We start from the raw sequence: 27598 nt of genomic DNA, 5'->3' as shown, positions 1-27598 counted from the left end.
CGAATCACAGATGGTGTCAAGGACACCATCCTACATTCTGATTTGAGACTCGGAATTTGCAGGTCACAAATCTGAACCTACCTACTTGTGGCCCCAAATTCTTAAAGAAAGTCACAAAAGTGCACCCATGGTATATGTCGTACCCCTATAAAATATTTGTGAACTGTATTTTAGCATGGGTAAATACGATGTGTAGATTTGCTCATGTGAAAATCTATTGAGCATTTGCAAGTTCATTTTCCCTCCAGCCACTTTCTTCCCAACCCTGGAAGAAGTTCTAATTCTGCCATTGTCAGGAGTAAATGTCCAACCTTTCTTATTATGGGAAAATATTAGAGAGAAGCTGGTAAAAATCTTTAAAACATGCAGGTTAGTAGGTTTGCAGACTCAAAGGCATTCCAGCCCTGGAACTATTGCTTACTGCTTCCTCCAGCCCCAGTATGCAGATCTGCAGAAAGGTGGCAAAATAAGGAAATTGCTACAGTAGGGATTGAAACTCCAAGTATTCAAGCCCTACTATGGTAGTAGCCCTGGCATAATCAGAGAGGCTATTAATTGCTGCCATAATTTGTCGCCACACTACATGGCACCAAAGGGACAAGTAGATCTTTTTACAGGACAAGTAGATTTGAGAAGCAACCTGTCCCCTGGACAAGTAGATATTTTAATAAATTCCACACCCCTGCTTTCGTAAGATTAAACAACTCATTGTGGCTTTCACGCCTCCACAAATAGGGAAGGCTAAATCCAAAGCAGGTATATCAAGATGGGTAAGCAATACATGCTATATTAAAGCTAAAAGAACTCTACCCATACCTCCTAGAGGACACTCAACTCGTAATGGCTTTTTTGGGTAGTATACCAATAATTGACATCTGCAAAGCAACTACATGGTCAAATCCACACACATTAACTAAACATTACTGTGTGGATGTTTTCACACGGCAACAAGCAGATGTTGGATAAGCTGCGCTTCGTACTCCTTTTTTTTTTCTCAGACAACTGCAACCTCCACGGGTTAGCCACTGCTTTTGAGATGGCAGTGCTTTACAGTCTATGCAGAGCATGTTTATCTACAGCTATGCATGCCATCAAACGGATTATGTTACTTATCCTTTAGGCATCTGTTCGTGGCATGTACTGCTGTAGATTCACATGTGGCCACCCTCCTCCCCAGATACCCGTGACCTTGCAGTATTTAATTAAACTTCACGTGCATGGACATCTTCTACTAACACTATATTCACACTCCATTAACCAGACCGCGGAAAAACAATCTAACAATGGAGTTGATGCCCTTGCGCAATATCACCAAAAGGAGGGGTCTCTTTTACCTTGTGACTCTGGTGACTTCTTCGAAGAAAAACAACACATCTGACCCAACACTATATGGCAGAAGTATGCAGAGCATATGAATATACAGCTCTGCATGCCACAAACAGATGTATAAAGGGTAAGTAACATAATCCTGATTGTGTTATTTTTTCTGCTGCTTTTTAAACTAAAGTGAAGAAGAGAAGCTTAATCCTTGCCTCTGGTTCTGAAATAGAATCTGCATTCTCATTGAGTAATTGAAGCGACTGCAACCCAGGTACTGAGAACTAAAGTAAAAAATATTTTGTCCAGCATCTGGGCAAAACTTGTAGTTGAGAGAAAAAGTTTTCTAGTAACATAAATGTTCTTACAGTGATTTAAGTTGTGAATACAATTCTACATCTGTTTTAATAAAACCCTTTTATATATTTTTCAGTTGGATATTTAAAATAAATGCCATGAAATAAATGCTTCTCTTATACTGTTTTAGATGGGATGACCGAATCTTCTAGGATTTCCAGTTCATGTTCTCCACAACCTTGGCATAGCTGTCATAAACTCATTTATGTCCGACCTAACCCTAAAACCGGCGTTCCCATAGGACATTGGCCAGTTCCAGAATCGTTTTGGCCAGATCAGAATTCACCTTCTTTGGTAAGTGTTTGTAAACTCTGGAGTAAGTCATTGATTAGACTGACTATGTGCTGTTAGAAGATTTTTGGAGCATTTCTTGTTTTATCTATGGTCCCAACTAATATTTGTATTTCTTCACAATATTATTCAGCCAAAGAATTTAATCTTGTAGCGCACCTTTTTTCACATTTGATAACGTCAGGCTTCACAAATAGTTTTCAGTGCAAATGTTTGTTTTTATTTTATCTAAAGTTTTCAGTGTTTGTTCTAAATGGTCATCCTCTCTCTCAGTTGGTCGAGAGCTCCATGTAGTATGTACAACCACCAACCTGGTTGGGTCCTTACATTTAAGGAAGTTTGGACCCGTATGGCTAAATGTGCAGCGATATATAATACTTATTAAGAATTGTTGATATGCAAGCAACTGATTTATGTATTTTGTTATTATTTTCGAAGTTTGTTAAACACTATTGGGGACTTATAGTTCCTGGGGACACTGACACTGATGAGGATGGAGACAGATTGATGCCTCCTCATTATACTGATGATGCTTTGTATTTATACTTGCAAAATGCTAGTGGGCTTGACACATCTCCTAAGATAGAGCTAGACTATCTATTTCGGCAACCAACAGAGGAATATGCTTAGTTTGCAGTATTGGTTTGGGGAGCATCTTAAACAATAATTGCAGTTGCAATTGAGAGTAAGACGCGTGGGTTTAACTGAGATCCTCCTACAAGGGCCAGCTTTGTCTGCTGCCTAATGATACCCTTCTGGCTACATGAGCCAAGCCGTGAGGATATCCAGGATGTGGCCAAGCCATGCTCAGTTCCTCTAGTTAGTCAGTCTTTGGCTAGACTAGCTCTTGGTACTGTGGGTTTCCTGACCTAGCACCCTATATCAAACTTCAGCAAGGGTGGGCAATTCAAAGAGTTCCTGACCAGTCCTCCACTTAGGGAATTGAAAATACTTAATACTTTATTTTTTTAAATATCCTAATTTTATTTTTTAACAGTGCCTCACATGACCAAGGAAAAGGAAACAACAACACACAGTATGTCATTAGTATACGTTCAGCACTGATAATACAAAAGACAAACCCAAAAGACCAAGACCCCCTCTCTGTCTCCCCTCCCTCCAAAATCCCACAGACACTCAGTGGCCAATACAAGTGCAAAAGCAGTCCACCACTGTGGATCCCCTATCATCTCTTTATTGTCCTCCCTATTCACCCCCATCAGTGTATCTCAACATTCTCTCCTCGGTCAGGACTTCCAAAGAATGGAATCGCATCCAGTCTCCCCAAACCTTATGGAATATTCGTCTCCACCCCTCCAAGACTGGGCACTCCCCAGTGGCGAGCAGTATCTCTTTTGACCACCACTAGTCCAAGGTTACAAAACAATAACTTAGCACGGGGCAAGTCTATGCGTTCGGGATGCACAGTAGAATGAATTTGGAGTCCTTTGGAAACTGCTCTGAAAGCATCTCTCTGAGCTCCTCTATAATCTCCATCCATTAGTTGTGGATCAGCAGGCACCCCCAAATCCTGTGAAGAAATGAGGCAACCTCCCCCTGACATCTTATACAAAAGGTGTTTTGCGCTTTTCCCATAGCGTGTAGCCTCTGTCTATCATAATATACGAACACTTAATACTTTCAGAAAGAGAATGTCTTCCTTGTCTAGTCTACCCCTTAGGCTCATCATTGCTGTCTTTCTGTAGGGCAGGTACACCCACACACTATGGGACATGGCCAGGAATACCTTAGCAGTCATGCCGCTGGATCTCAGGCCACTTTGGCCCAAACTATATAGGATGCAGCAAAGTATGTGTTCCAGGCTAGTATGGCTACTATGGACTGCTTTGGCAGAGGTATTGGCATCAGTGTCTTGCTCAGAAGGCATGCCTGTATGAGATCAACCAGGTTTTCTGAAGATGTACAAATGACAGTAGGGGGCATGTCCTTCAATGGTGCGTCAAAGAAAATGCTGATTTGGTGCTGGAATGATTCAAAGAAAGTTGTGCCTATTGACAGAAGCTGAACACTTTCCTCATCAATACAGAAATTTCAGACGTTATTCTAAGAGGGCTACTTTAAAAGCAATGCCAGCCCTCTCAACCTGCAATGCAACAGACCCAGACCCTTCAGGCCTGATGCACTGGTAGACACCATTAAAATTGTCAGAAGCATCTATCCTTAAATTCTTCCTTTCCTGCCACAGGGGATGCCAAGCTGCTTTAGTTTGCCCTCTAGTTCTTGCATGTCCGGTAGGTGACATAATATAGCATTTCCTATCCCAACTAGAGATCAATCATGTTGGACAGGTGAGTCATACAAATTGTTTGATGGGGCTATGCCCTGACCCTTTTTACCTCCCCACATTCAACATTCCAGACTGGAGTGACTCTTGGAGGAGCACTCCACTATTCTGAAGCAGTAAGGTTATGTTATGTTTCTGTTGTCCAAGGGTGGCATCAAGAAGTAAGATTCTGAGTGAGGGAAAGGATTTGTGTTACTTGCTCGTCACCGGGTTTTTTAACCATAATAAATCACCAACTGTAAGTTGCGAATAGGGGTTCCAACAATTTGAACTTTATAAGTAGCCCAAGTTAATGGGGGATCTAAAATAAAGGGGGCAACCATTTGTTCTTTTTAGCTCATGAATTGGCTAGGTACACTCGCAAATAGTCTAATTGGGTTTTGTGTTCTTCATTCTGTTGTGCTACCCACCACTTGATCAGGGCCCAGGTTATGTAATCAGCGGTTGTATTAGCGCTTATCTGCCATTAGTAAGATCTTCTTTTGGCTGCCGGAAATGTGGTTCCATGCATTTTATTCACAGGATGAAATGTGAAATAAGGGGCTTGGTGACTTGTTCTACTCAAGCATTAAATAGACCTAGTTAATATGTTACTCATAAGAGGAGAGAGTGAACTGGTGATTTTTTGTATTGCTCTGAAGCATGTTCTGCTCCCACAAATTTAACACTCTGACTTCACTTTTGGTGCTGTCATGAGGGGCAGGTGTCCAAAAGACAAGTTGAGGAGCCATTGCAGCAGTCCATCAATGCCTCTACCGTGCCCTTTACAGACTTCCTAAGCAGAAGTTAATCTTGCTTTTCATTTTTGACCTGCTTCTTATGTAGAAGTTGATCTTGCTTTTCACAGTTGGAGTAGGTTGGGTCAATTCCTGATGAATTTAACTAATAGACTGTGAGCTTTTCTTGAGTTGTCTTCCATGCATGTCTCAATAAATTGGCTTTGTGCTTGAAGTTCTCATTATTCATCTTAAGTCCTGCTCAGGCAAGGCACAACTACAGGTCCTTTTCGCCATAGTTTCTTTCCTTACAGCAATGAGATTTGGTAGCAAAAACAAAATACTGGTCCTGGTACATCATCATCCATACAGATAGTGTTGCAGAGCTTCTAGAAGTAGTTGAGGTGGAATGCAAGGTACTGGCTCCTGCATACTAGCCCTTATTCACACTTGTGGCCACTGGTGGGAAGACTGGGTTGAAGCAGGTGTGCTGCCATCAAATTAATATCCACAGCGAGAACATTTACTGTCTTTATAGCTGGATTCCTGAGCTTCCTACCTCAGAGGGAGGAGGGAGCAGCATATGACCAAAGGCATCTGCAATGGGAAGTTGCAGGTCAGGCATTCCAAATGAGGTCAGCTTGTTGCTGGGCAGATTGTAGGAACTAGCTGCAGAGGCGGCAAAACTGGTTTCATCCATGTTCTGCTATAAGACAGGTTTCTGAGCGAGTGAAAGATGAATTGTAGCCCAGAAACCAGATAGCAGTAAAACAAGTTTAAGAGTATCTGATGTTCAATTGTAAGGATTGCTTCAAAGTTAAAGGTAAAATTGTCCTTATCTCTAATTCACCAACCACCTTCTTGTGCATCTTTCAATATGTCCTCACAGAGGGCACCTTACATACACAACACATAACACTTTCTTGGTGGAGGCAGGAAGAGGAGGAATGAAGAACCCCAGGGAGGAACACTGAACTCATTTTATTCAAGAGTGGTTCAGTATATACAGCCAAGTACAGTAAAGGTAAAAAAAGACCTCTGTCCTTGCAGACAATTTTTCTGTGACCCATTATCAGTCTTCCCATTGATTAGCGAGGGTGTCAGACATAACCAAAAGTCAGACTCTCCGTAGACTGATGACAGTGGTAGTAGTCACCTTCCAGTACAAGCTAAGATACAATTTAGGCCACTCCTAGTTTACCCAACTGTCTTTTTCTGCTGAGGGATGAAATAATTCAAAGTGGAGTATCTCCAATGGGCCTTAGTGATGTTGAAACCAATGCGTGAAAAACATTAGGTTTAATCACACAGTAGCAAAACATGTGTTAGCAGCAGCATTAAGTTGAGCTTGAGTGTGCCAACATAAGTGAACACAGACATGCACAAATGCTGTTTATCACATTGAAGCCAGCCCATATTGAATTTGCCTGTGCTGGTAAAAATCAGAAAAAAATGATTGCTTTTGGTATAGAATGCATATAGGGGATAAATAATTGAATGTGACAAACGGTGTGCGGATTGAGTGCACTTTTCAGGTCTAAAATAATCTTTCATGCATTCCAGTGGAACAGCTTCCTGGAAGGCACAGTGATAGAGCACAACCAATAGCACGGGGTGAGAGACTAATACTCCTCTGGATGAAACCAAAGCCCAACCTGTTGTATATATTAAGAACTGGTAACACTAGGAACCTGATTTAGATTTCGGCAGAGGGGTTAGTCCGTCACAATGGTGACGGATATCCCGTCTGCCGAAATATAAATCCCATAGGAAACAATGGGATTTAGATTTCACCGAACACATAGCCATCACCCTTGTGACGAAGCAACCCCTCTGCCAAGATGTAAACCTGGCCTAGGTCTTGATGACAGGTGCACTATGAAGCTAGACCTAATGAGCACAGTGACATACTTCTCCAGAACACAAACCTTACTTTCCACTCGTGCCTCCTTTTAGAGATCATGAGTGAATGACTGTCAACCTTACAGCCACGCGAATGATAAGAAATGAAGCCGCTTATCACCCTTTTGTCCTTCTGAGCATCCTTCTGAGTTGAATGAAATAATGCACAGTGACAGGAAACCAAGACTGATAAGCATTCTTTCTTTCAGCTCGGGGAGAAATAGATCTTTTTTTAGCCTTGCTGCCTAAACCTGACTTGAGAGACAATTTTCAGCCTTGTCCTTGATAAAATGAGGTTCATTACTCCGTCTTTTACCGTTATCACTTGGATTAAATGAGCACAAATTATTAGCATTTTGACCTTCTTGAAATAGAATAAAGACCTTGTTTGCTCTTTTAATCCTTCTGAATGAGATGACGTGAGTGCTGCTTGTCACTGTTATGTGTGGATAAACGCAGGATCCATTTTCAAACTTACATCCTTTTGAGTGCAATCCTTAACAGGTTCACCAAGATTTTATTCTGTGACTTCTCATGGAAATTCAACTGTAATTCACACGTGTTGAGGATAAGATAAAGCTTACAAAAAAGGCTCTGTAAATCTGGGCCAAAATGAGCGTTTATCACCAGCCTTTCATCATTTTGAAAAGACATTTTTTAAATTACCAATTGTTAGGCTTTCTCTCTTCTTAATATATAACATAAAAAATATTCCTACTACTCACTACTGCCACTTAATTTACCACTAAAATATATACTTATCAGTTATGAAATCATGGTGAAACAATTCCTCCGTGGCATTCTACTACCTCGTAGTTCTGCCTTGTCTGTCTGCCTCTTTTGAGTGCTTCCTTCCTGAAGCTGCAGGATACGTTTGTGTAAACATTTTAATGGTCTGTTGTTCATTCTAGGAAGACAGAGCTACAGTAGCAGCAGGGTTTCAACAGCCCTGACAACAAGTGGTGCTATGGTGACAAAAAAGAGGGACGTAAATACTCTGTGTATATGTTTGCACAGTCACCAAAACAAGATTACAGATGAAAGGAAGCCTAAGTATAATATTTTATTTAATAGTTAATTTTGTACATTTAATTGGCCTTCGTATGAAATAAAGCATTTTGAGAATCGGTGGGGTTACTTTTGGTGTATTTGTGGCCGGTTTAATTGAACTGAGACCTGTGACAGCTCTTCTGGTCATTCCTAGTATTAGTTTTTCGATCGAGCACAGCAGCGCTGCTTTTCCGATGTGTTGTTATGTATCTGTGGGCTTTAGCCACGCCCATCTCACACCCATCACTTTCACTCCTTTGTGGGCTTGCCTTTCAAAAATCCCCTGATGTTGTTGGTAAATGCTTTACATTTATCCCACCTTCAGGCTGTTTTGTTACTCCTTGCAGACTGACCCTCTTACATGTGTTCTTGCACAATCCACCATAAACTTCAGTTTGTGGGCACTCCTTTTTTCATTTGTCTCACCAATTCATAGCGGCTGCATTGAAGGCGCCGCCTCTTGTTTCTTTTGTCTTTCCCCCCCCCATGGTGGCACTTATTGCTATTTACATCGCACATTAATTTTAATTCATGGTGACTTACTTAACCCCTTAGCTGCTGAACCTCCCCCCCCCACCCTTATTGTGCTGAGCCCTCTTTTGGCTATTTGGGGTAGTTTGTGCTTAGGCCCCCACAACGTTTATCTACATAAGCTATCTACACCAAATTTGCGTCATTTTTTCTAACATCCTGGGGATTCTAAAGGTACCCAGAGTTTGTGGGTTCCCCTGGAGGAGACAGAGAAATTAGCCAAAATACAGCTAAACATTTGTTTGGGGGGGAAAAATGGGAAACTAGTGCTGCAGAAGAAAGCATATGTTTTTTCCCTGCAAATAGGATCAATGAAAGGTTTGCAGTGATAAACTCACCATCTCCCTAGCTTTTGGGAACTGACAGATTTGAATTAGAAAGCCAAATTTTTCAACTTTTGGCATTTTACTAGGACATACCGCCTTTTATCTATTTTTTGTGCTTTTAGCCTCCTGGCAGTTAGTGACAGAAATGAGTATGAAACCAGTGGTGGATCCCAGACAGCTAAACATTTCTGAAAAGTGGACACAATTGTGAATTCATCAAGGGGTCATTTGTGTAGATCCTTCAAGGTTTTCCTATAGAAAGTAACAGTGGAAATAAAAAAATATTGAAATTGAGTTGAAAAAAACATTTCTGTCTACGCTTTGTTCTGTAACTTTTTCCAGCTACGGCAGATTTTTGAAAGCAATATACTGTTACGTCTGCTGGACCCTTCTGGTTGCTGAGATATATAGGCTCTGTAGGTTCATCAAGAATCCAGGGTACCCAGAGCCTATAAATGAACTGCACCTTCCAATGGGTTTTCATTGTATACCATGTACACAGCAATTCATTTGGTAAAATATAAAGACTGAAAAATAGGTATCAAGGAAAGGTATGTATTTCCAAAATGGGCACAAGATGAGGAGTTTAGAAGCAGTGGTTATTTGCACATCTCGGAATTCGGCGGTCCACATACTAGCATGTGAATTACAGGGCATTTCGCAAAATGACTTATTTTTTACACACTGTCTTACATTTGGAAGGCAAAAATGTAGCGAAAGACCATTGGCAATAACACTTGTTCTTCTATTCTTTGTTTCCCGATAAAAATGGTACCTCACTTGTGTGGGTAGGCCTAGTGCCAGTGACAGAAAACTCCCCAAAACGCAACCTGGACACACCACATTTTTCCATTGAAAACTGAAGTGTTTTTTGGAAAGTGCCTATCTGTGGATTTTGGGCTGTAGCTCAGCCGGCACTTAGGGAAACCTACTAAACCTGTACATTTTTTAAAAATAGACACCTAGGGGAATCCAGAATTGGGTGACTTGTGGGGCTCTCGCCAGGTTCTGTCACCCAGAATCCTTTGCAAACTTCATAATTTTTCAAAAAACACTTTTTCCTCACATTTCAACAATGCAAAGTTCTGGAATCTGAGGGGAGCCACAAACTTCCTTCCACCCAGCATTCCCCCAAGTCTCCCGATAAAAATGATTCCTCACTTGTGCGATTAGGCCTACTGTCCCAAAACACTATTGTATTGTATTGTATTGTAATCGTATTTATATAGCGCTTACTACCCCTGACGAGGCGTCAAAGCGCTTTTCGGTGAGTAGCACGCTACTCTGGAACCCAACAAGAATTAGTGATGGATTAGTATCGGGAAATAATGAGTACAGTTTTAGTATTATTAGGAGTTAATTTGAGCCGCGGATATGAGAGTTTGTTAGTTAGATTGACTGGAGTAATGGAGGGGTGGAGGAGAAAAGAAATCCAGAAGTGTTAATTGGGAGTATATCCTTAATTTACTCAACCCAAAGGCTTGGGATGTGTAAAGGGGGGTGGAGGAGGGAAGAGTATGTGGAAGGGCTAGGGAGAGCATAGTAGCAGGGTGAGATAAATGCGGGAGAATTTAGTAGGGTTGTGTGGGAGGTCACGGTAGTAGAGTGAGGTTTGTATGTGGGCACATCACAATTTTCAAATGAAAAGGGACGTGTTTTTTGCAAAGTGCCTAGCTGTGGATTTTGGGCTCTAGCTCATCTGGCACCTAAGGAAATCTAGCAAACCTATCTATTTGTTAAAACTACACATCTAAGGGAACCCAGAATGGGGTGACTTGTGGGGCTCTCACCACGTTCTGTCACCCAGAATCCTTTTTAAACCTCAAAATTGGGCTAAAAAGACACTTTTACTTCACATTTCAGGGTTGCAAAGTTCTGGAATCTGAGGGGAGTCACACACGTCTTTCCACCCAGCATTCCCCCAAGTCTCCCGCTAAAAATTGTATCTCACTTGTGTAGGTAGGGCTAGTGCCCGATTCAGGAAACGCTCCAAAACACTACTTGGAGACATCACATTTTTCCAATGAAAATGGGCTTGTTTTTTGCAAAGTGCCTAGCTGTGGATCTTGGGCTCTAGCTCAGCCGACACATAGGGAAACCTAGCAAACCTATATATTTTTTTTAACTAGACACCCAGGGGAACCCAGAATGGGGTGACTTGTGGGGCTCTCACCACGTTCTGTCACCCAGAATCCTTTTTAAACCTCAAAATTGGGCTAAAAAGACACTTTTACTTCACATTTCAGGGTTGCAAAGTTCTGGAATCTGAGGGGAGCCACACACGTCTTTCCACCCAGCCTTCCCCCAAGTCTCCCGCTAAAAATTGTATCTCACTTGTGTAGGTAGGGCTAGTGCCCGATTCAGGAAACGCCCCAAAACACTACTTGGAGACATCACATTTTTCCAATGAAAATGGGCTTGTTTTTTGCAAAGTGCCTAGCTGTGGATCTTGGGCTCTAGCTCAGCCGACACATAGGGAAACCTAGCAAACCTATATATTTTTTTAAACTGGACACCCAGGGGAATCCAGAATGGGGTGACTTGTGGGGCTCTCACCAGGAATCCTTTGCAAACCTCAAAATTTGGCAAAAAAAAACGTTTTCTGCACATTTCAGTGATGGAAATTTCTGGAATCTGAAGAGAGCCACAAACTCCCTTCCACCCAGCATTCCCCCAGGTCACCCCGCTAAAAATGTTATCTTGTTTGGGTAGGCCAGATACCTGTGACAGGGAAGGTCCCAAAATGTATTTTGGCGATAATGATAATTAAGGTGAGTATACTAATTAGTCTTTGGATCGGGAACCATTTAGGGAAACCTATCAAACCAAGACATTTCTGAAAATTAGACATCAAGGGGAGTCGAGGAAGGTATATTGTGAGGATTTCCCAAAGTTTTTTTCTACCCCAGACTGCCCTGCAGGGGTAAACCATTTAATAAAAACACTATTTTTCCCTGCATTTCTGTGACGTAAATTACAGGAACAGAAAATTGGCCTGGTCATTTTCTAAAGGGACGACCCCTCCTCCCCAGCCAATAGCATAAAAAAAATATATATATATATATATATACATTTTTAACCTCTTGGGGGCAAGTCGACCCCCTGTTCTCCCCTCCCCCCCGGAGTAATTTAAGTTTATTTTTCCCCAATGCCCCCCTATGGGGGGTTGGGGTGGTCGGCCCATTTTCAAGAGGGCAGACCCCCCAGATGACATTGCTGGTGTCTAATGGGGTTTCCTGGGCATGGATATCAGTGCGGCCGTGATCCATGCCCAGGAAAACTTTCAGGAAGGCCTTGTTTGAAAGGGTAGAATGTCCGGCCTTACCTCCGCTTCCTGCTCCGTTGGAGAAAAGAAACTGTGACGTCAGCACGCCTCACGGTGCGCTGATATCACAGATGGGCGGTTTGGGGGGGGGGGCAGCAGGAGACAGGGAAGCTCTTCCGTGTCTCCTGAGGGGTAGTAGATTAAAAACCCCTCACTGGCGTCGGCCACTGGTCGTGGCCCACACCAGGGATTGTGTGCGTTTGTCAGACATTGGCCAACATACGCACCAATGGGGCTAACGGTGCTACCTCACGCATCTTGTTATTTACATTGCATATTCATTTTAATTCATGGCAGCTTCATTAAAGGTGTCATCGCTTGTTTCTTTTGTCTCTCCCCCCTTCATGGCGTGCTTACTGCTGTTTACATCACTCATTCATTTTAATTCATGGCGGCTAACTAAAAGGTGCCGCCTTGTGCTTCTTGGTATTTACATTGCGCATTCATTTTAATCTAGGTGCCTGTATTAACAGTGCCGCCTCTTGGTTTTTCCATTGCATGCCCACGCATTCATTTAAATTTATGGCGGCTGCACTAGAGGGACACTTAAGATCCCTTTGCCTGCACCCTTTCCCTGCTTCGTCCACATCACACCAGAGTAAATGTTGGAGGTTTTTTGCAGCCGGCATATTACATGTATAATAATGTTAACATAGATATGTTGCTCCTGCTTACACGTCACATGCTTTACTTAATCTTGCATTCTCTGAGTGTAAGCTTTTCAATAGCGCTATTCAACTAGTAGAATTCCACTGCATACAAAAAATACAAAAGTTTAAAAAAATGAAGTTTTCATCTCCAGTACCTCTAGATTTTGCAAATGTGAGACCTACTGAACTGCAAATGCTTGTTTCTAGTTGCCTTTGCATTTTATTTACAAACCTTGTATTTGTTTTCTGTTGTAGCCTCCCCGCACCTCTCATCCTGTTGTGAAGTTTTCTTGTGTGGATAGGGAACCAATGGTGATAGACAAGCTTCCCTTTGACAAATATGAACTTGAGCCATCACCCTTAACTCAGTTCATCTTAGAACGGAAGTCTCCACATGTCTGCTGGCAAGTATGTACTTTATTGGTGACAATTATTTTGTCTGTTTTAGCAATCTACATAAAACCCAGTTATACGATGCATCACATATAGTATTTATGGCCTTCGAAGGCATCCATTGTCACACTCTGTCTTATTTGAATTTTCACTGTTTATGCATTATTGGTTTGTAAATATTGAATTGGCCTTTGAATACGTGATGCTGGCAGCAATTGCACGATTTAATTTGTTTAAGCATGTATTCAAAATAAGTGTGCCTAGTTCACATACTTCAGGGGCTTTCCGTGGTGCACCAGACAACAAAACTGCACTTATTACAGTATCCGGCAGGTGGGGTGTGTGAAGGCAAGGACCAACAATGTTGGTCAATAGGATAATAAGCATACTATGTGCCTGCTATCCCAGAGCGGTCTGAGGTTACAGCCAGTAGTGTCTGAGGTTATTGGTCTCTGGACTTAGGTTGTGACGGCTCCAGGGATCAATTTGGCTGGCCTGAGGTACAGTGGGCAGTGACTATGGAAAGTAGAGACAAAAAAGAGAAACATTTAGACGCACAGTGAAGGGGGAGACAAGCAATTGAAGAATGGCGAGAAAGACAAAATACGTTTCAATAGTGCGGTTATTTTGTATGTATGGCTAGCATTTGTATAGTAGTTAGCAGATCAAACCTTTAGAAGAGAAGCAGCTTAAACAAGCTCTACAAGGGCTCAGTAATCAATCTCTGTGTTTTTCAGTTACATTTTTTCATGCATTTCTTTCCCTAAAAAAAACCCAGTACAAAGTCTCAGCCTATAGATGCCATACATTCAGGTCCAAGAACCATGCGAGGTCGTGTGAGACAGTTCATGACCCAGCAACACTTAACACACCAAAATAAATCTTGGCATCACCCCTTAAACCATCTCATACAAAATGTATTTTAAAATGTTTTTATTGTGCTTTTAAAACATAAAACAAGTGCCGTCCACATTAACACAATAGTTTTCCTTCTTACATCAAACTCACTACTACCCACAATCCTGTATAATTTGTCTTTGATAAGGTGGACCGTTCCGACCTCCCTTTCTTCCCATGTCCACATCAGTTAGTTCTACTGCTTATGAAAATGACGTAGTATAGGGCAGTCTTCCACCTGATTAGCGTAGCTAGTTTAAGCCTCAGGGTAATACTTTTTGATCCTCTCAACGTAGATCATAGTAGTCTCTCCACCTGCCCTAAATGCTATCAAGCTTCCTCAGGCAGTCTGTGCTAATATATACCACTGTCTGCCTCCATACACATGTCCATGTCTGCAATTCATTGTTGACATTGGTAGCTGTTGCCTAACCCATATCACTGCAGTGTCTCTCTTTGCTAGCATGAATCTTAAGTTACAAAACAGAAGATTAGTCTGTGTGAGATTGACATCACATGCAACACCTAGCAGAATAAATTGCAGTGCTGCAGTGATGACCACGCTCATAATTGCTTCTAGTTCTTTGATGATGGTGTTCCAGTACCCGGTAATAAGTTGGCGTTTGCCAGAATGTGTATGACTGTGCCCTCATTTACTCTACATTGCAAACAATTTAGACTCCAAGCTCTGCCCATTTTGAATAATCAGCTGATAGTAGATCCCATGTAGGTTTTCCAGCTGGATTCATCTCAGTCTAGACTTGATGACTACCTCTTTGGGATGCACTAAGCTGCCTCTCAATCTATATCTTCCATAGCACCCATGTCTATCTCCCACATCGCCCTAAGATTTATAAGTGTATCAGGTTCATTATTTAATGTGAACTGTAAAGGAGCACAAGGGTAGTAGGGGTGACTCGTGTCGCACTTCTAGGTAATACAACAAAAGTAATTACACAGGTAAGTAAACTAGAGCAAATTCTGGTGCAGCATGGACCCGTGCCTTACTACCCAAACGGCACACAGATGGGTATCAGAGTACCCAAGGATAAAATTAGAACAAATAGGCCACAGCACACAGACTATATTGTCCAATCATATGGTGGGGATGATAGATCCCTGGTAGTGCGTTTGAAGGTTTAGAAGAAGTAAACGGTAAAGAGAAATCTTGAGTCTTGTCAGTAGACGGTGTCCTTTATTTGTAGACGTTAGAAATCAAAGTGTCATCATGAAAAAACAGCCAACACGTGTTTCGTCACACAAGTGACTTCATCAAGGCTGGGCCGTGCGGCCAGAGTAGTAGAGAATAATCAGCTAAGGGAAAAAATGGGGGGCTGCAAGAGCAGTAACGGGTAGATTGGGTGTTGATCACGTAGGTAGATACAGGTATGTGAGGCCCTGATAAGCCAAAAGTAAAGCCTGGTAAGCGTCTGTACGGGAAGTAGTTAAGGAGCCTTCTTCCAATCTACCCGTTACTGCTCTTGCAGCCCCCCATTTTTTCCCTTAGTTTTATGATCTCATTAAGGCTTATCAGGGCTTCTCATACTTTTATCAATCTACGTGATCAACCTACGTTATCAACACTCAACCTACCCGTTGCTGCTCGGGCAGTGTCATTACCCTTAGTTACAATTTCCTAACAAGATATTCTTTTCTTTATTTCAGCCTACTTAGCTGATTATTCTCTACTACTCTGGCCGCACGGCCCAGCCTTGATGAAGTCACTTGTGTGACGAAACACGTGTTGGCTGTTTTTTCATGATGACACTTTGATTTCTAACGTCTACAAATAAAGGACACCGTCTACTGACAAGACTCAAGATTTCTCTTTACCGTTTACTTCTTCTAAACCTTCAAACGCACTACCAGGGATCTATCATCCCCACCATATGATTGGACAATATAGTCTGTGTGCTGTGGCCTATTTGTTCTCATTATTTAATGTAGTGCAGTATGTTTGTGAGACTACTTCACTTGTCATCGCCTTTGCGAATACCCTGCTCTCTAGGGGGCTATTGTCAGGAACCTCTTTCCCATCTATATTCTCTGCTTGCAGTGCATTTGGAATTGAACCAGACTTTTTTGTAAAACATTTAGCCTTCCTCAGACATGCTACTGGTGGGCCTTAGACTAAGGGCCTGATTTAGATCTTGGCAGATAGAATACTCCATCAAAAACGTGACGGATATCTGTCCGCCGTATTACGATCTCTATAGGATATAATGGGATCATAATACGGAGGACAGAATATCCGTCACATTTGTAATGGAGTATTCCCCTCCACCAAGATCTAAATCCGACCCTAAGTTATGATATGTTCCGCTGTCATCTACAAATACAGGCACTTTGCCTGCTCCCATAGCATCCAAATTTGAGGAAGTACTGGGTGCTTGCCTGGGGCACACCTCAACTGTCTCAGCCTTCTTGACAGCCTTCAGTCCAATCGGGGCATTGACATAGGAACAGCACACCTTAAAAGTTGGGATACAAACTAAAAGCTGCTGAGAAATACGAAACGTGGCCTTTAGTACATCTAAAACTCTAGCTGGCCTGTGACATCATAGAGCAAGAAAGCCAGCTCTATCACCCCTTAAAGTTATTAGGAGTCTGCTATATCCCTAGGTTTAAGGCCTGTTTAACCTGGCCAATGTCACTGAGCCCTTTCAGCTTCTGCTTCTTTTGGGTTTCTGGTTGAGTTCCATATGGTTCTTCCCTGTCGACCAGTATAATCTTTTACACCCACCTCTACACCTACTTGAAGATTGTAGGTGGCCTTTACTTGTCCAACCATTCCTACACTGCTGGAACTCCGTCCTACTTAGCCACCACCAGCACACAACCACATAGCAAGACATAGAAATCTATAAGGCTGCCATTCAATCATAGATGGCATGGAACATTCTAAACTGGGAGCACAAATGGTCAACAGATCCTCATGTCAATCACAAACCAACTTTCCATCCATTTAAACTTAATCATTCTTCCTTGAACTGGTTACTCTCCCATCCCCATGACCAATTTTAAAAGACTTAAAGTCGCCACCTGTATTCCTAATGTAGTCTCAGCTCCCCGTCACAGTATCTTTGCCTGGTACAAATGCCTGCAGACATGGTGCAGCCTTCAAATCTTCCTTCAGTTTGACAAATTCACTCTCACAACTATCACCCCACACAAATTCTTAATTTTTTTCCAGCAGCCTCTAGAAGTCATGTGTGCTTTCCTCATAATTCCTGAAGAATTACCCTTCGTACTCAACCATACCCAAAAATGACACCAACTCATCCTTGTTCTCATGTTCTTTCATCTTTGCTATTGTTTTCACCAGCTCCTTCTTTGGTGAAATTCCAGCACCGGAAATCAAGTGGCCTAAATATGCTACCTCTTGCACACCAAATTTGCAGTTGTCCCACTTTAATGTCAAACCTAGCTCAGATAGTCTTTTCAATACACCTTTCACTCGCACATTTTGTTCAACTATAGTCTCCCCATATACTAAAACATCATCTTGATAAAACTTCACCCCACTGATATCACCCAACAACTTCATCATAACTCTCTGAAACACAGCAGATGCTGAAATCAACCAAAATGGCATTCTTTTCAATCTGAATGTCGCCATAGGTCTCATGAATGCAATAAATTGCGACTACCCAATCAATCTGATGATGCGCTGAACTTCGATCTAATATGGTAAAATACTTAGCTCCAGCCAACATCGTAACCATTTCATCAATATTGGGAAGCGGGTACATGTCCACAATCACTTACCAGTTCAAAGCATGCCTTACATCGCCTTACTTTTGCTGCCACAAGCTGCACATTCTTACGCAGTCTTATTTTGCATCTGTACCCCTTCAAGTAACCCAACTCTTTCCTGAACACATATGAAAATTCACTTTCAGATTTCCCATCTGCATCTTCTACTTTCTGCACTTGGACCTTGGGTTTTGCATTAGGGTTTAAATTAACCCCTAGCAGTTTCTGGTGTGGCCTCCCAATCAAAATTGTCATCTTTTCCTCCTTCAAATATCTATCCTGCACCTCTATACATGGCTTGAAAGATTCCACCATCCTTAAAAATGTGCCACCATACCATCCATGTCTAACATCCATTTTCTTCAACTTGAATTTGTAGTTAAAACATCCATCAAATGTTTCCTTTCAAGATAATGGACAAATAAGAGCATGAATCAAATTACATAAAAACGTCTTGTCCCACCACTCTTGCCTCCAGAAGATGATGTTCCTCATCAGCATTTTTGACCTGAAAAATTGTCTCATACATGACTTCTTGTAGGAAACTGGACTTTTTTATTTCTTTGCAGATGACCCCCCCCCCCTTTTGTCCCCTTTAGAACTCCTAGATGCTGGTTTTTGAGTGTGAAAGCGCTCTGAGGCCTGCTAATCAGACCTTGGTGAGTGTGCTCTTTCTCCTAAAACAAGTAAATACTAATTGTAACCCAACTGGCATGGACTTTAGTCCCCCTATAAGTCCCTAGTAAATGGTACCTAGGGTATGGGTACTAAATAGGGTCCCTAAGGGCTGAAGCATATCTTCTGCCACCCTAAGGGACCCACACACAAGATTACACACAGACTGCCATCGCAGGCTGCATGACATGGTTGTAGTATAACTCATCAAACAGCATTGAGTTTCCTTGTAGTTTATTCAAATAAGAAAGCACGCCAACACCAGTGTCTGCCTGTTCTCCACCCTGGTCAACTCCAACTGCCCCTTCCTCCAGTTCTCCACATCCTCCCCATTCCATTCTTTCAACTACAAACATTCCACTAACTCTACATTCTAAGTAAGAACTACATTACACAACACATCTTCCCCCTTTGGGAAATAAACAATAAGTAAAACATAAATCACAAGGAAGGAAAAGAAGGAAAATGATACAAAGTAAACTAATTTACAATACAGATCCTAATTTACAATGTAGTCCTTTAAATGCAAAGGTTTCTTAATCATTCTACCCAATCTGCTCCTGTAGGTTACATTCCTTCCAAGATTGTCCGGATGGTCCTTGGACACTTCCACTTCCTGTGCCGGGATGTCATAATTGTCCATAACATCTTCTGACACCGAATCAGCTTCTAGGATGTTAGCAGCTCCAGAGAAAGTGTCTTCATAAACAGAGTCTAGCCACAAATAATTCTTCATAGGTACAGTAGAATTCACCCCAACAGCATCACCCAATAACTTAGCACAACGACTCATATGCCACACACGACCGTCACTTAATTTGGCAGAGTTTTTGTATACTTCAAGAACTGTTTTAGGCTCTGAAAACTTAGTATCACCTTTTTTAACTTTACCTGGTAGTTTAACTCGAACAACATCACCTTTCTTCAGACTAACATCTCTTGCCCCTTTTTTTAAATCCACATAGGTTTTATACAACTCCTGTGCTTTCTGAATATTCTCCTTAATTTCAACAGGTGACCATTCTTTTACTCTAGATTTGCTTAACCAACCCTGATTATCCTTTGTAAATGGAATTCTACCCCTCATAACTGTAAAAGGGGTATAACCTGTTACCGTTGGGGTGGTTCTGTACATCCAGATCATTTTCTTAACACTAGTTTTCCAATCAACATTTCTAAATTTAGCTAGTTGTACAGAATCTTTAATAACTCGATTAAACCTTTCCACTTCTCCATTTCCACTAGGATGGTAAACAGAAACTAACTTGTGTTCTATGCCATTTCTCTCAAAAAATTATTTAACCTCCTCACTCTTAAATTGCACCCCATTATCAGTTATTATCTTCCTAGGCAGCCCTTCCCTTTGAAACAGTTCATCCAAGAATATCAGAACATTCTTTGAATTAGCTTTAGAAACAATTTTAATCTCTGGCCACTTTGAGAAGTACTCTACTGCTACTATAATGTACCACTGCACATTCTCCTCTACAATTGGTCCCATTATATCCAGACCTATAACTTCCCAAGCCATCTCAGGGCAAGGCACGGGATGTAAAGTAGGTTTTAAGGTCACCAGCGATTTGTCAGCATTCACGCATAAATCACAACTCCTAACAATTGCCACCAATAGTTCTCCTTAACTTTCTTTTTAGTTTTGACAATGCCAAGATGTCCTTCATGATTTATTTTAATAATGGAGTCCCTTAATTTCTCAGGTGGAATTATCCTATCACCCCTCAATACCTTATCCTGTTCTACAGATAACTCATCTCGTAACTCAAAGAAAACTCTGAATTCTGCTGGCATTCCATTTTTCCCTGGCCAACCTTCTTGAATATACTGTTTAAGCATGGTTAATATGGGGTCATTTGCTACAGATTCATTCCAAACCTCAGAACTAATGGCCTTCCAATCATAACTCCCTGACCAGGCGACCATGAACTCTTCGTCATCACCCACTAATTCTTTAAGTGGTAAGGGCAATCTGCTCAAACAGTCTGCCACCTTATTTTTAACTCCTGGAACATATACCAAATTGTATTTGAAATCCAACAATCTTATGGACATTCTAGCTATTCTTGCCGTTGACTTTAACAAACCTTCCGTAGTCAACACCCTGATTAGGGGTTTATGATCGCATCTGATTTCAATGTGAAAGCCCCACAGAAAATTTCTGAAATGTTCTAATCCCCAAACAACCGCCAGAGTCTCTCTCTCAATAACTGAGTACCTCTCTAGTGTGGGAGAAAGCGCTCTAGAGGCAAAGGCTATAGTAACTTCCTCACCAGTGATACCTTTCTGGCTTAATACAGCACCAATACCTCTATTTGATGCGTCAGTAGTGAGAATAGAAGCAAGGTTAGGGTCAAACCCTGACAACACTTTGCCCTCACAAATCTCTCGTTTTACACATTCAAAATCTTCTTGTAACACATCCGTCCATACAAATTTACATCTTTCTTTCAGCAGTTGTCTTAAGTTAAACGTTTTCTCAGAGAAACTCCTGACAAACCTTGCATAAAATTCTGCTAAGCCAAGGAACGACCGTAATTCGTCCTTATTTCTAGGAGCTGGGGCACCCCTAATGGCTGATAACAACTCTTTTTTTGGTTTAATCCCCCTCATAGTGATTTCATGTCCTAAATAATTTAAGCATTGTAGGAAGTTGGCTCTGTATGCACTATTTCAAAGTAAGGAATAGTCCAAGGGTTCCCCTTAGAGGTAAGATAGTGTCAAAAAGAGATAGTACTAATGCTCTATTTTGTGGTAGTGTGGTCGAGCAGTAGGCTTATCAAAGGAGTAGTGTTAAGCATTTGTTGTACATACACACAGGCAATAAATGAGGAACACACACTCAGAGACAAATCCAGGCCAATAGGTTTTGTTATAGAAAAATATATTTTCTTAGTTTATTTTAAGAACTACAGGTTCAAATTCTACATGTAATATCTCATTTGAAAGGTATTGCAGGTAAGTACTTTAGGAACTTTGAATAATTACAGTAGCATATATACTTTTCACATAAAACACAAATAGCTGTTTTAAAAGTGGACACAGTGCAATTTTCACAGTTCCTGGGGGAGGTAAGTTATTGTTAGTTTTAGCAGGTAAGTAAGTCACTTACAAGTTTCAGTTTTGGGTCCAAGGTAGCCCACCGTTGGGGGTTCAGAGCAACCCCAAAGTTACCACACCAGCAGCTCAGGGCCAGTCACGTGCAGAGGTCAAAGAGGTGCCCAAAACACATAGGCTTCAATGGAGAGAAGGGGGTGCCCCCGCTTCCGGTCTGCCAGCAGGTAAGTACCCACGTCTTCGGAGGGCAGACCAGGGGGGTTTTGTAGGGCACCGGGGGGGACACAAGTCCACACAGAAAGTACACCCTCAGCAGCACGGGGGCGGCCGGGTGCAGTGTGCAAACACGCGTCGGGTTTTCAATGGTTTTCAATGAGAGACCAAGGGGTCTCTCCAGCGGTGCAGGCAGGCAAGGGGGGGGCTCCTCGGGGTAGCCACCACCTGGGCAAGGGAGAGGGCCTCCTGGGGGTCACTCCTGCACAGAAGTTCCGTTCCTTCAGGTGCTGGGGGCTGCGGGTGCAGGGTCTTTTCCAGCCGTCGGGACTTTAGGTTCAGGCAGTCGCGGTCAGGGGGAGCCTCGGGATTCCCTCTGCAGGCATCGCTGTGGGGGCTCAGGGGGGACAACTTTGGTTACTCACGGTCTCGGAGTCACCGGAGGGTCCTCCCTGAGGTGTTGGTTCTCCACCAGTCGAGTCGGGGTCGCCGGGTGCAGTGTTGCAAGTCTCATGCTTCTTGCGGGGAGTTGCAGGGGTCTTTAAATCTGCTCCTTCAAAACAAAGTTGCAGTCTTTTGGAGCAGGGCCGCTGTCCTCGGGAGTTCCTTGTTTTTCTTGAAGCAGGGCAGTCCTCTGAGGATTCAGAGGTCGCTGGTCCTTTGGAAAGCGTCGCTGGAGCAGGTTTCTTTGGAAGGCAGGAGACAGGCCGGTAGGACTGGGGCCAAAGCAGTTGGTGTCTTCTGTTCTTCCTCTGCAGGGGTTTTTCAGCTCAGCAGTCTTCTTCTTCTTGTAGGTTTCAGGAATCTACCTTCTTAGGTTCAGGGAAGCCCTTAAATACTAAATTTAAGGGCGTGTTTAGGTCTGGGGGGTTAGTAGCCAATGGCTACTAGCCCTGAGGGTGGGTACACCCTCTTTGTGCCTCCTCCCAAGGGGAGGGGGTCACATCCCTAATCCTATTGGGGAATCCTCCATCTGCAAGATGGAGGATTTCTAAAAGTTAGAGTCACTTCAGCTCAGGACACCTTAGGGGCTGTCCTGACTGGCCAGTGACTCCTCCTTGTTATTCTCATTATTTCCTCCGGCCTTGCCGCCAAAAGTGGGGGCCGTGGCCGGAGGGGGCGGGCAACTCCACTAGCTGGAGTGTCCTGCGGTGCTGGAACAAAGGGGTGAGCCTTTGAGGCTCACCGCCAGGTGTTACAGCTCCTGCCTGGGGGAGGTGTTAGCATCTCCACCCAGTGCAGGCTTTGTTACTGGCCTCAGAGTGACAAAGGCACTCTCCCCATGGGGCCAGCAACATGTCTCGGTTGTGGCAGGCTGCTGGAACCAGTCAGCCTACACAGATAGTCGGTTAAGGTTTCAGGGGGCACCTCTAAGGTGCCCTCTGGGGTGTATTTCACAATAAAATGTACACTGGCATCAGTGTGCATTTATTGTGCTGAGAAGTTTGATACCAAACTTCCCAGTTTTCAGTGTAGCCATTATGGTGCTGTGGAGTCTGTGTTTGACAGACTCCCAGACCATATACTCTTATGGCTACCCTGCACTTACAATGTCTAAGGTTTGGCTTAGACACTGTAGGGGAACAGTACTCATGCACTGGTGCCCTCACCTATGGTATAGTGCACCCTGCCTTAGGGCTGTAAGGCCTACTAGAGGGGTGACTTATCTATACTGCATAGGCAGTGTGAGGTTGGCATGGCACCCTGAGGGGAGTGCCATGTCGACTTACTCGTTTTGTTCTCACCAGCACACACAAGCTGGTAACTGGCATAAGATATGCTGCAGCCCTTAGAGACCTTCCCTGGCATCAGGGCCCTTGGTACCAGGGGTACGAGTTACAAGGGACTTACCTGGATGCCAGGGTGTGCCAATTGTGGAATCAAAAGTACAGGTTAGGGAAAGAACACTGGTGCTGGGGCCTGGTTAGCAGGCCTCAGCACACTTTCAATTCAAAACATAGCATCAGCAAAGGCAAAAAGTCAGGGGGTAACCATGCCAAGGAGGCATTTCCTTACACAACCCCCCCCCCAAACGAAAGAGGATGAGACTAACCTTTCCCAAGAGAGTCTTCATTTTCTAAGTGGAAGAACCTGGAAAGGCCATCTGCATTGGCATGGGCAGTCCCAGGTCTGTGTTCCACTATAAAGTCCATTCCCTGTAGGGAGATGGACCACCTCAACAGTTTTAGATTTTCACCTTTCATTTGCATCAGCCATCTGAGATGTCTGTGGTCAGTCTGAACTAGGAAGTGAGTACCAAAGAGGTATGGTCTCAGCTTCTTCAGGGACCAAACCACAGCAAAGGCCTCCCTCTCAATGGCACTCTAACGCTGCTCCCTGGGGAGTAACCTCCTGCTAATGAAAGCAACAGGCTGGTCAAGGCCATCATCATTTGTTTGGGACAAAACTGCCCCTATCCCATGTTCAGAGGCATCTGCCTGCACAATGAACTGCTTGGAGTAATCTGGAGCTTTTAGAACTGGTGCTGTGCACATTGCTTGTTTCAGGGTGTCAAAGGCCTGTTGGCATTCTACAGTCCAGTTTACTTTCTTGGGCATTTTCTTGGAGGTGAGTTCTGTGAGGGCTGTCACAATGGATCCATATCCCTTCACAAACCTCCCATAGTACCCAGTCAAGCCAAGGAATGCCCTGACTTGAGTCTGGGTTTTTGGAGCTGCCCAGTCCAGAATAGTCTGGATCTTAGGCTGGAGTGGCTGAACTTGGCCTCCACCTACAAGGTGTCCCAAGTAAACCACAGGTTCGATGGCATCTGTCGCTGTAGATACACATGTTGTGCATAGCCCGCCATCTGGTGTTGGGTCGGAGTGTTACAAGTTGTTTTTCTTCGAAGAAGTCTTTTGAGTCACGGGACCGAGGGACTCCTCCTCTTTGTCTCCATTGCGCATGGGCGTCGACTCCATCTTCGATTGTTTTCTTTCCGCCATCGGGTTTGGAAGTGTTCCTTTCGCTCCGGGTTTCGGAACGGAAAGTTAGCTCAAAATCGGAAAATTCCGTCGGTATTGTTGCGTTCGGGATCGGGTTAGATAGCATCGACATCGCATCGATACGATAACATCTCCGTTGCCCTTCGGGGTAGTTTTTGATCCCCCGTCGGGGCCTGGTCGGCCCGACCGCGTGTGACATCGACGCTGATGGAACGGACCCCGTTCCGTTTCTGTCCTAAATGCCACAACAAATACCCATATACAGACCAACATTCGGTCTGTAACCTGTGCCTGTCGCCCGAGCACAGGGAAGAAACTTGTGAGGCCTGTCGTGCGTTCCGGTCCCGAAAAACGCTCCGTGACCGCCGAGCCAGAAGACTGCAAATGACATCCACGCCGACAGGACACCGAGATTTCGAGGAACAAGAAGTAGTAGAAGCCTTCTCGATCCATGAATCGGACTCGGACGAATTCGACGACCATGAAACAGTGAGTAAGACGTCGAAGATAGCACATAAGAAAACTGACAAGGCCCAGGGGACGCCACTGCCATCAGGCCATGGCTCAACCCATAAACTCGGTGACCGACCATCGGCACCGAAGAAGGCCGAAATAGTGCCGAGATCGTCCGACTCGGGTCGAGACACAGGCACCCAGCCATCTCGGGACCGAGATAGTGCTGCCGGCAAAGATCGACGCCGAGATAGCAGAGCCGAAGCTGCTCGACGCAGAGACAGCGGCACCGAGGAGGATCGACGCCGAGAGGGGTCGACTCCGAAAAAGAGGAAAGTCGTCTCGGAGCCGAAAAAGAGCGTGGACATGGTTTTGGTGCCAAAACGACCCGCAACCGAGCCAACTACCGGTTCCTATTCAGAGGAACAATCACTGTCCTCTCAAATGCGAAAGCATAGATTCGAAGAGGAATTACAATCCACCGAGGTGGACCACACTCAAAAAAGGATTTTTATACAGAGTGGAACAGGGAAAATAAGCACCCTTTCACCTATTAGGAGGAAGAGGAGACTGGAATTCCAACAAGAACAAACACCACAAACAAAACTGGTGAAGAAGGTAACTCCGCCACCCTCTCCTCCACCTGTGGCTCCCATTTCACCGGCACAGACTCCGTCACATTCACCGGCTCACACCACCTTAAGCCAAGGTGACCAGGACCAAGATGCTTGGGACTTATACGACGCCCCAGTGTCGGACAACAGTCCTGAGGCGTATCCTACAAAGCCCTCACCACCAGAAGACAGCACAGCATATTCACAAGTGGTGGCTAGAGCAGCAGAGTTCCACAACGTGTCTCTACACTCGGAGCCTGTCAAAGATGACTTCCTCTTCAACACCCTCTCTTCCACACATAGCACCTACCAAAGCCTGCCTATGCTCCCAGGAATGCTAAGGCACGCAAAGGACATATTCAAAGAGCCTGTCAAAAGTAGGGCAATAACACCGAGGGTGGAAAAAAAATATAAAGCACCTCCCACAGACCCAGCTTTCATCACCTCACAACTGCCACCAGATTCGGTTGTGGTAGGGGCGGCTCGCAAGAGAGCAAACTCCCACACATCGGGCGATGCACCACCCCCAGATAAGGAGAGCCGAAAGTTCGATGCAGCTGGTAAAAGGGTCGCAGTACAGGCTGCAAACCAGTGGCGCATCGCAAACTCTCAAGCGCTCCTAGCGCGATATGACAGAGCCCACTGGGATGAGATGCAACACCTCATTGAGCATCTACCCACAGAACTACAAAAGAGGGCGAAACAAGTGGTTGAGGAGGGCCAAAACATCTCCAATAACCAGATACGCTCCTCTATGGACGCAGCGGACACAGCAGCAAGAACGGTTAACACGGCAGTAACCATCCGCAGGCACGCGTGGCTACGAACATCTGGTTTTAAACCAGAGATACAGCAGGCGGTGCTCAATATGCCATTCAATGAGCAACAATTGTTCGGACCAGAAGTGGACACGGCAATTGAGAAGCTAAAAAAGGACACTGACACTGCAAAAGCCATGGGCGCGCTCTACTCCCAACAGAGCAGAGGCACTTTCAACACCTTCCGCAAGACAACCTTTAGAGGGGGGTTTCGGGGTCAATCCACACAACCCAGTACCTCACAGTCAACACCGTCCACCTACCAGGGACAGTACCAAAGGGGAGGCTTTCGGGGCCAATACAGAGGGGGACAATTCCCTAGAAGCAGGGGAAAATTTCAAGGCCCCAAAACACCTACAAACAAACAGTGACTCACACGTCACTCATCCCCTCCACACAACACCAGTGGGGGGAAGAATAAGTCAGTATTACCAAGAGTGGGAGAACATAACAACAGACACTTGGGTCTTAGCAATTATCCAACATGGTTATTGCATAGAATTTGTACAAATCCCTCCAAACATACCACCAAAAATACAAAATATATCAAAACAACATTCGGACCTCCTAGAAATAGAAGTTCAAGCATTACTGCAAAAGAACGCAATAGAACTGGTACCAGATACACAAACAAATACAGGGGTTTACTCACTGTACTTTCTAATACCAAAGAAGGACAAAACACTGACACCAATCCTAGACCTCAGAACACTAAACACATACATCAAATCAGAACACTTTCACATGGTCACGCTACAGGAAGTGTTACCATTGCTAAAGCAACAAGATTACATGACAACCTTAGATCTCAAAGACGCGTATTTCCACATACCAATACATCCGTCGCACAGGAAATACCTAAGGTTCGTATTCAAAGGAATACATTACCAATTCAAAGTATTGCCGTTCGGTTTAACAACTGCACCAAGAGTCTTCACAAAGTGCCTAGCAGTAGTGGCTGCACACATCAGAAGGCAGCAAATACACGTATTCCC

General features: G+C 43.7%; 1 protein-coding gene across 1 annotated transcript in view; it reads left to right on the top strand.

Annotated features, from left to right (window-relative positions):
* Nucleotides 1-27598, top strand: part of LOC138263749 (integrator complex subunit 6-like) — a 191281-nt gene that overhangs the window by 101273 nt on the left and 62410 nt on the right. The window contains exons 7-8 of the mRNA XM_069212486.1: nucleotides 1805-1968; nucleotides 13026-13178. Coding sequence (XP_069068587.1) covers nucleotides 1805-1968; nucleotides 13026-13178 — 317 coding nt within the window. The remainder of the gene's footprint in view (nucleotides 1-1804; nucleotides 1969-13025; nucleotides 13179-27598) is intronic.

Source organism: Pleurodeles waltl, chromosome 2_1 (genome assembly GCF_031143425.1).
Source record: "Pleurodeles waltl isolate 20211129_DDA chromosome 2_1, aPleWal1.hap1.20221129, whole genome shotgun sequence".
In the NCBI taxonomy this organism is placed as follows: domain Eukaryota; kingdom Metazoa; phylum Chordata; class Amphibia; order Caudata; family Salamandridae; genus Pleurodeles; species Pleurodeles waltl.
This window is presented reverse-complemented; position numbering and strand designations above follow the sequence as displayed.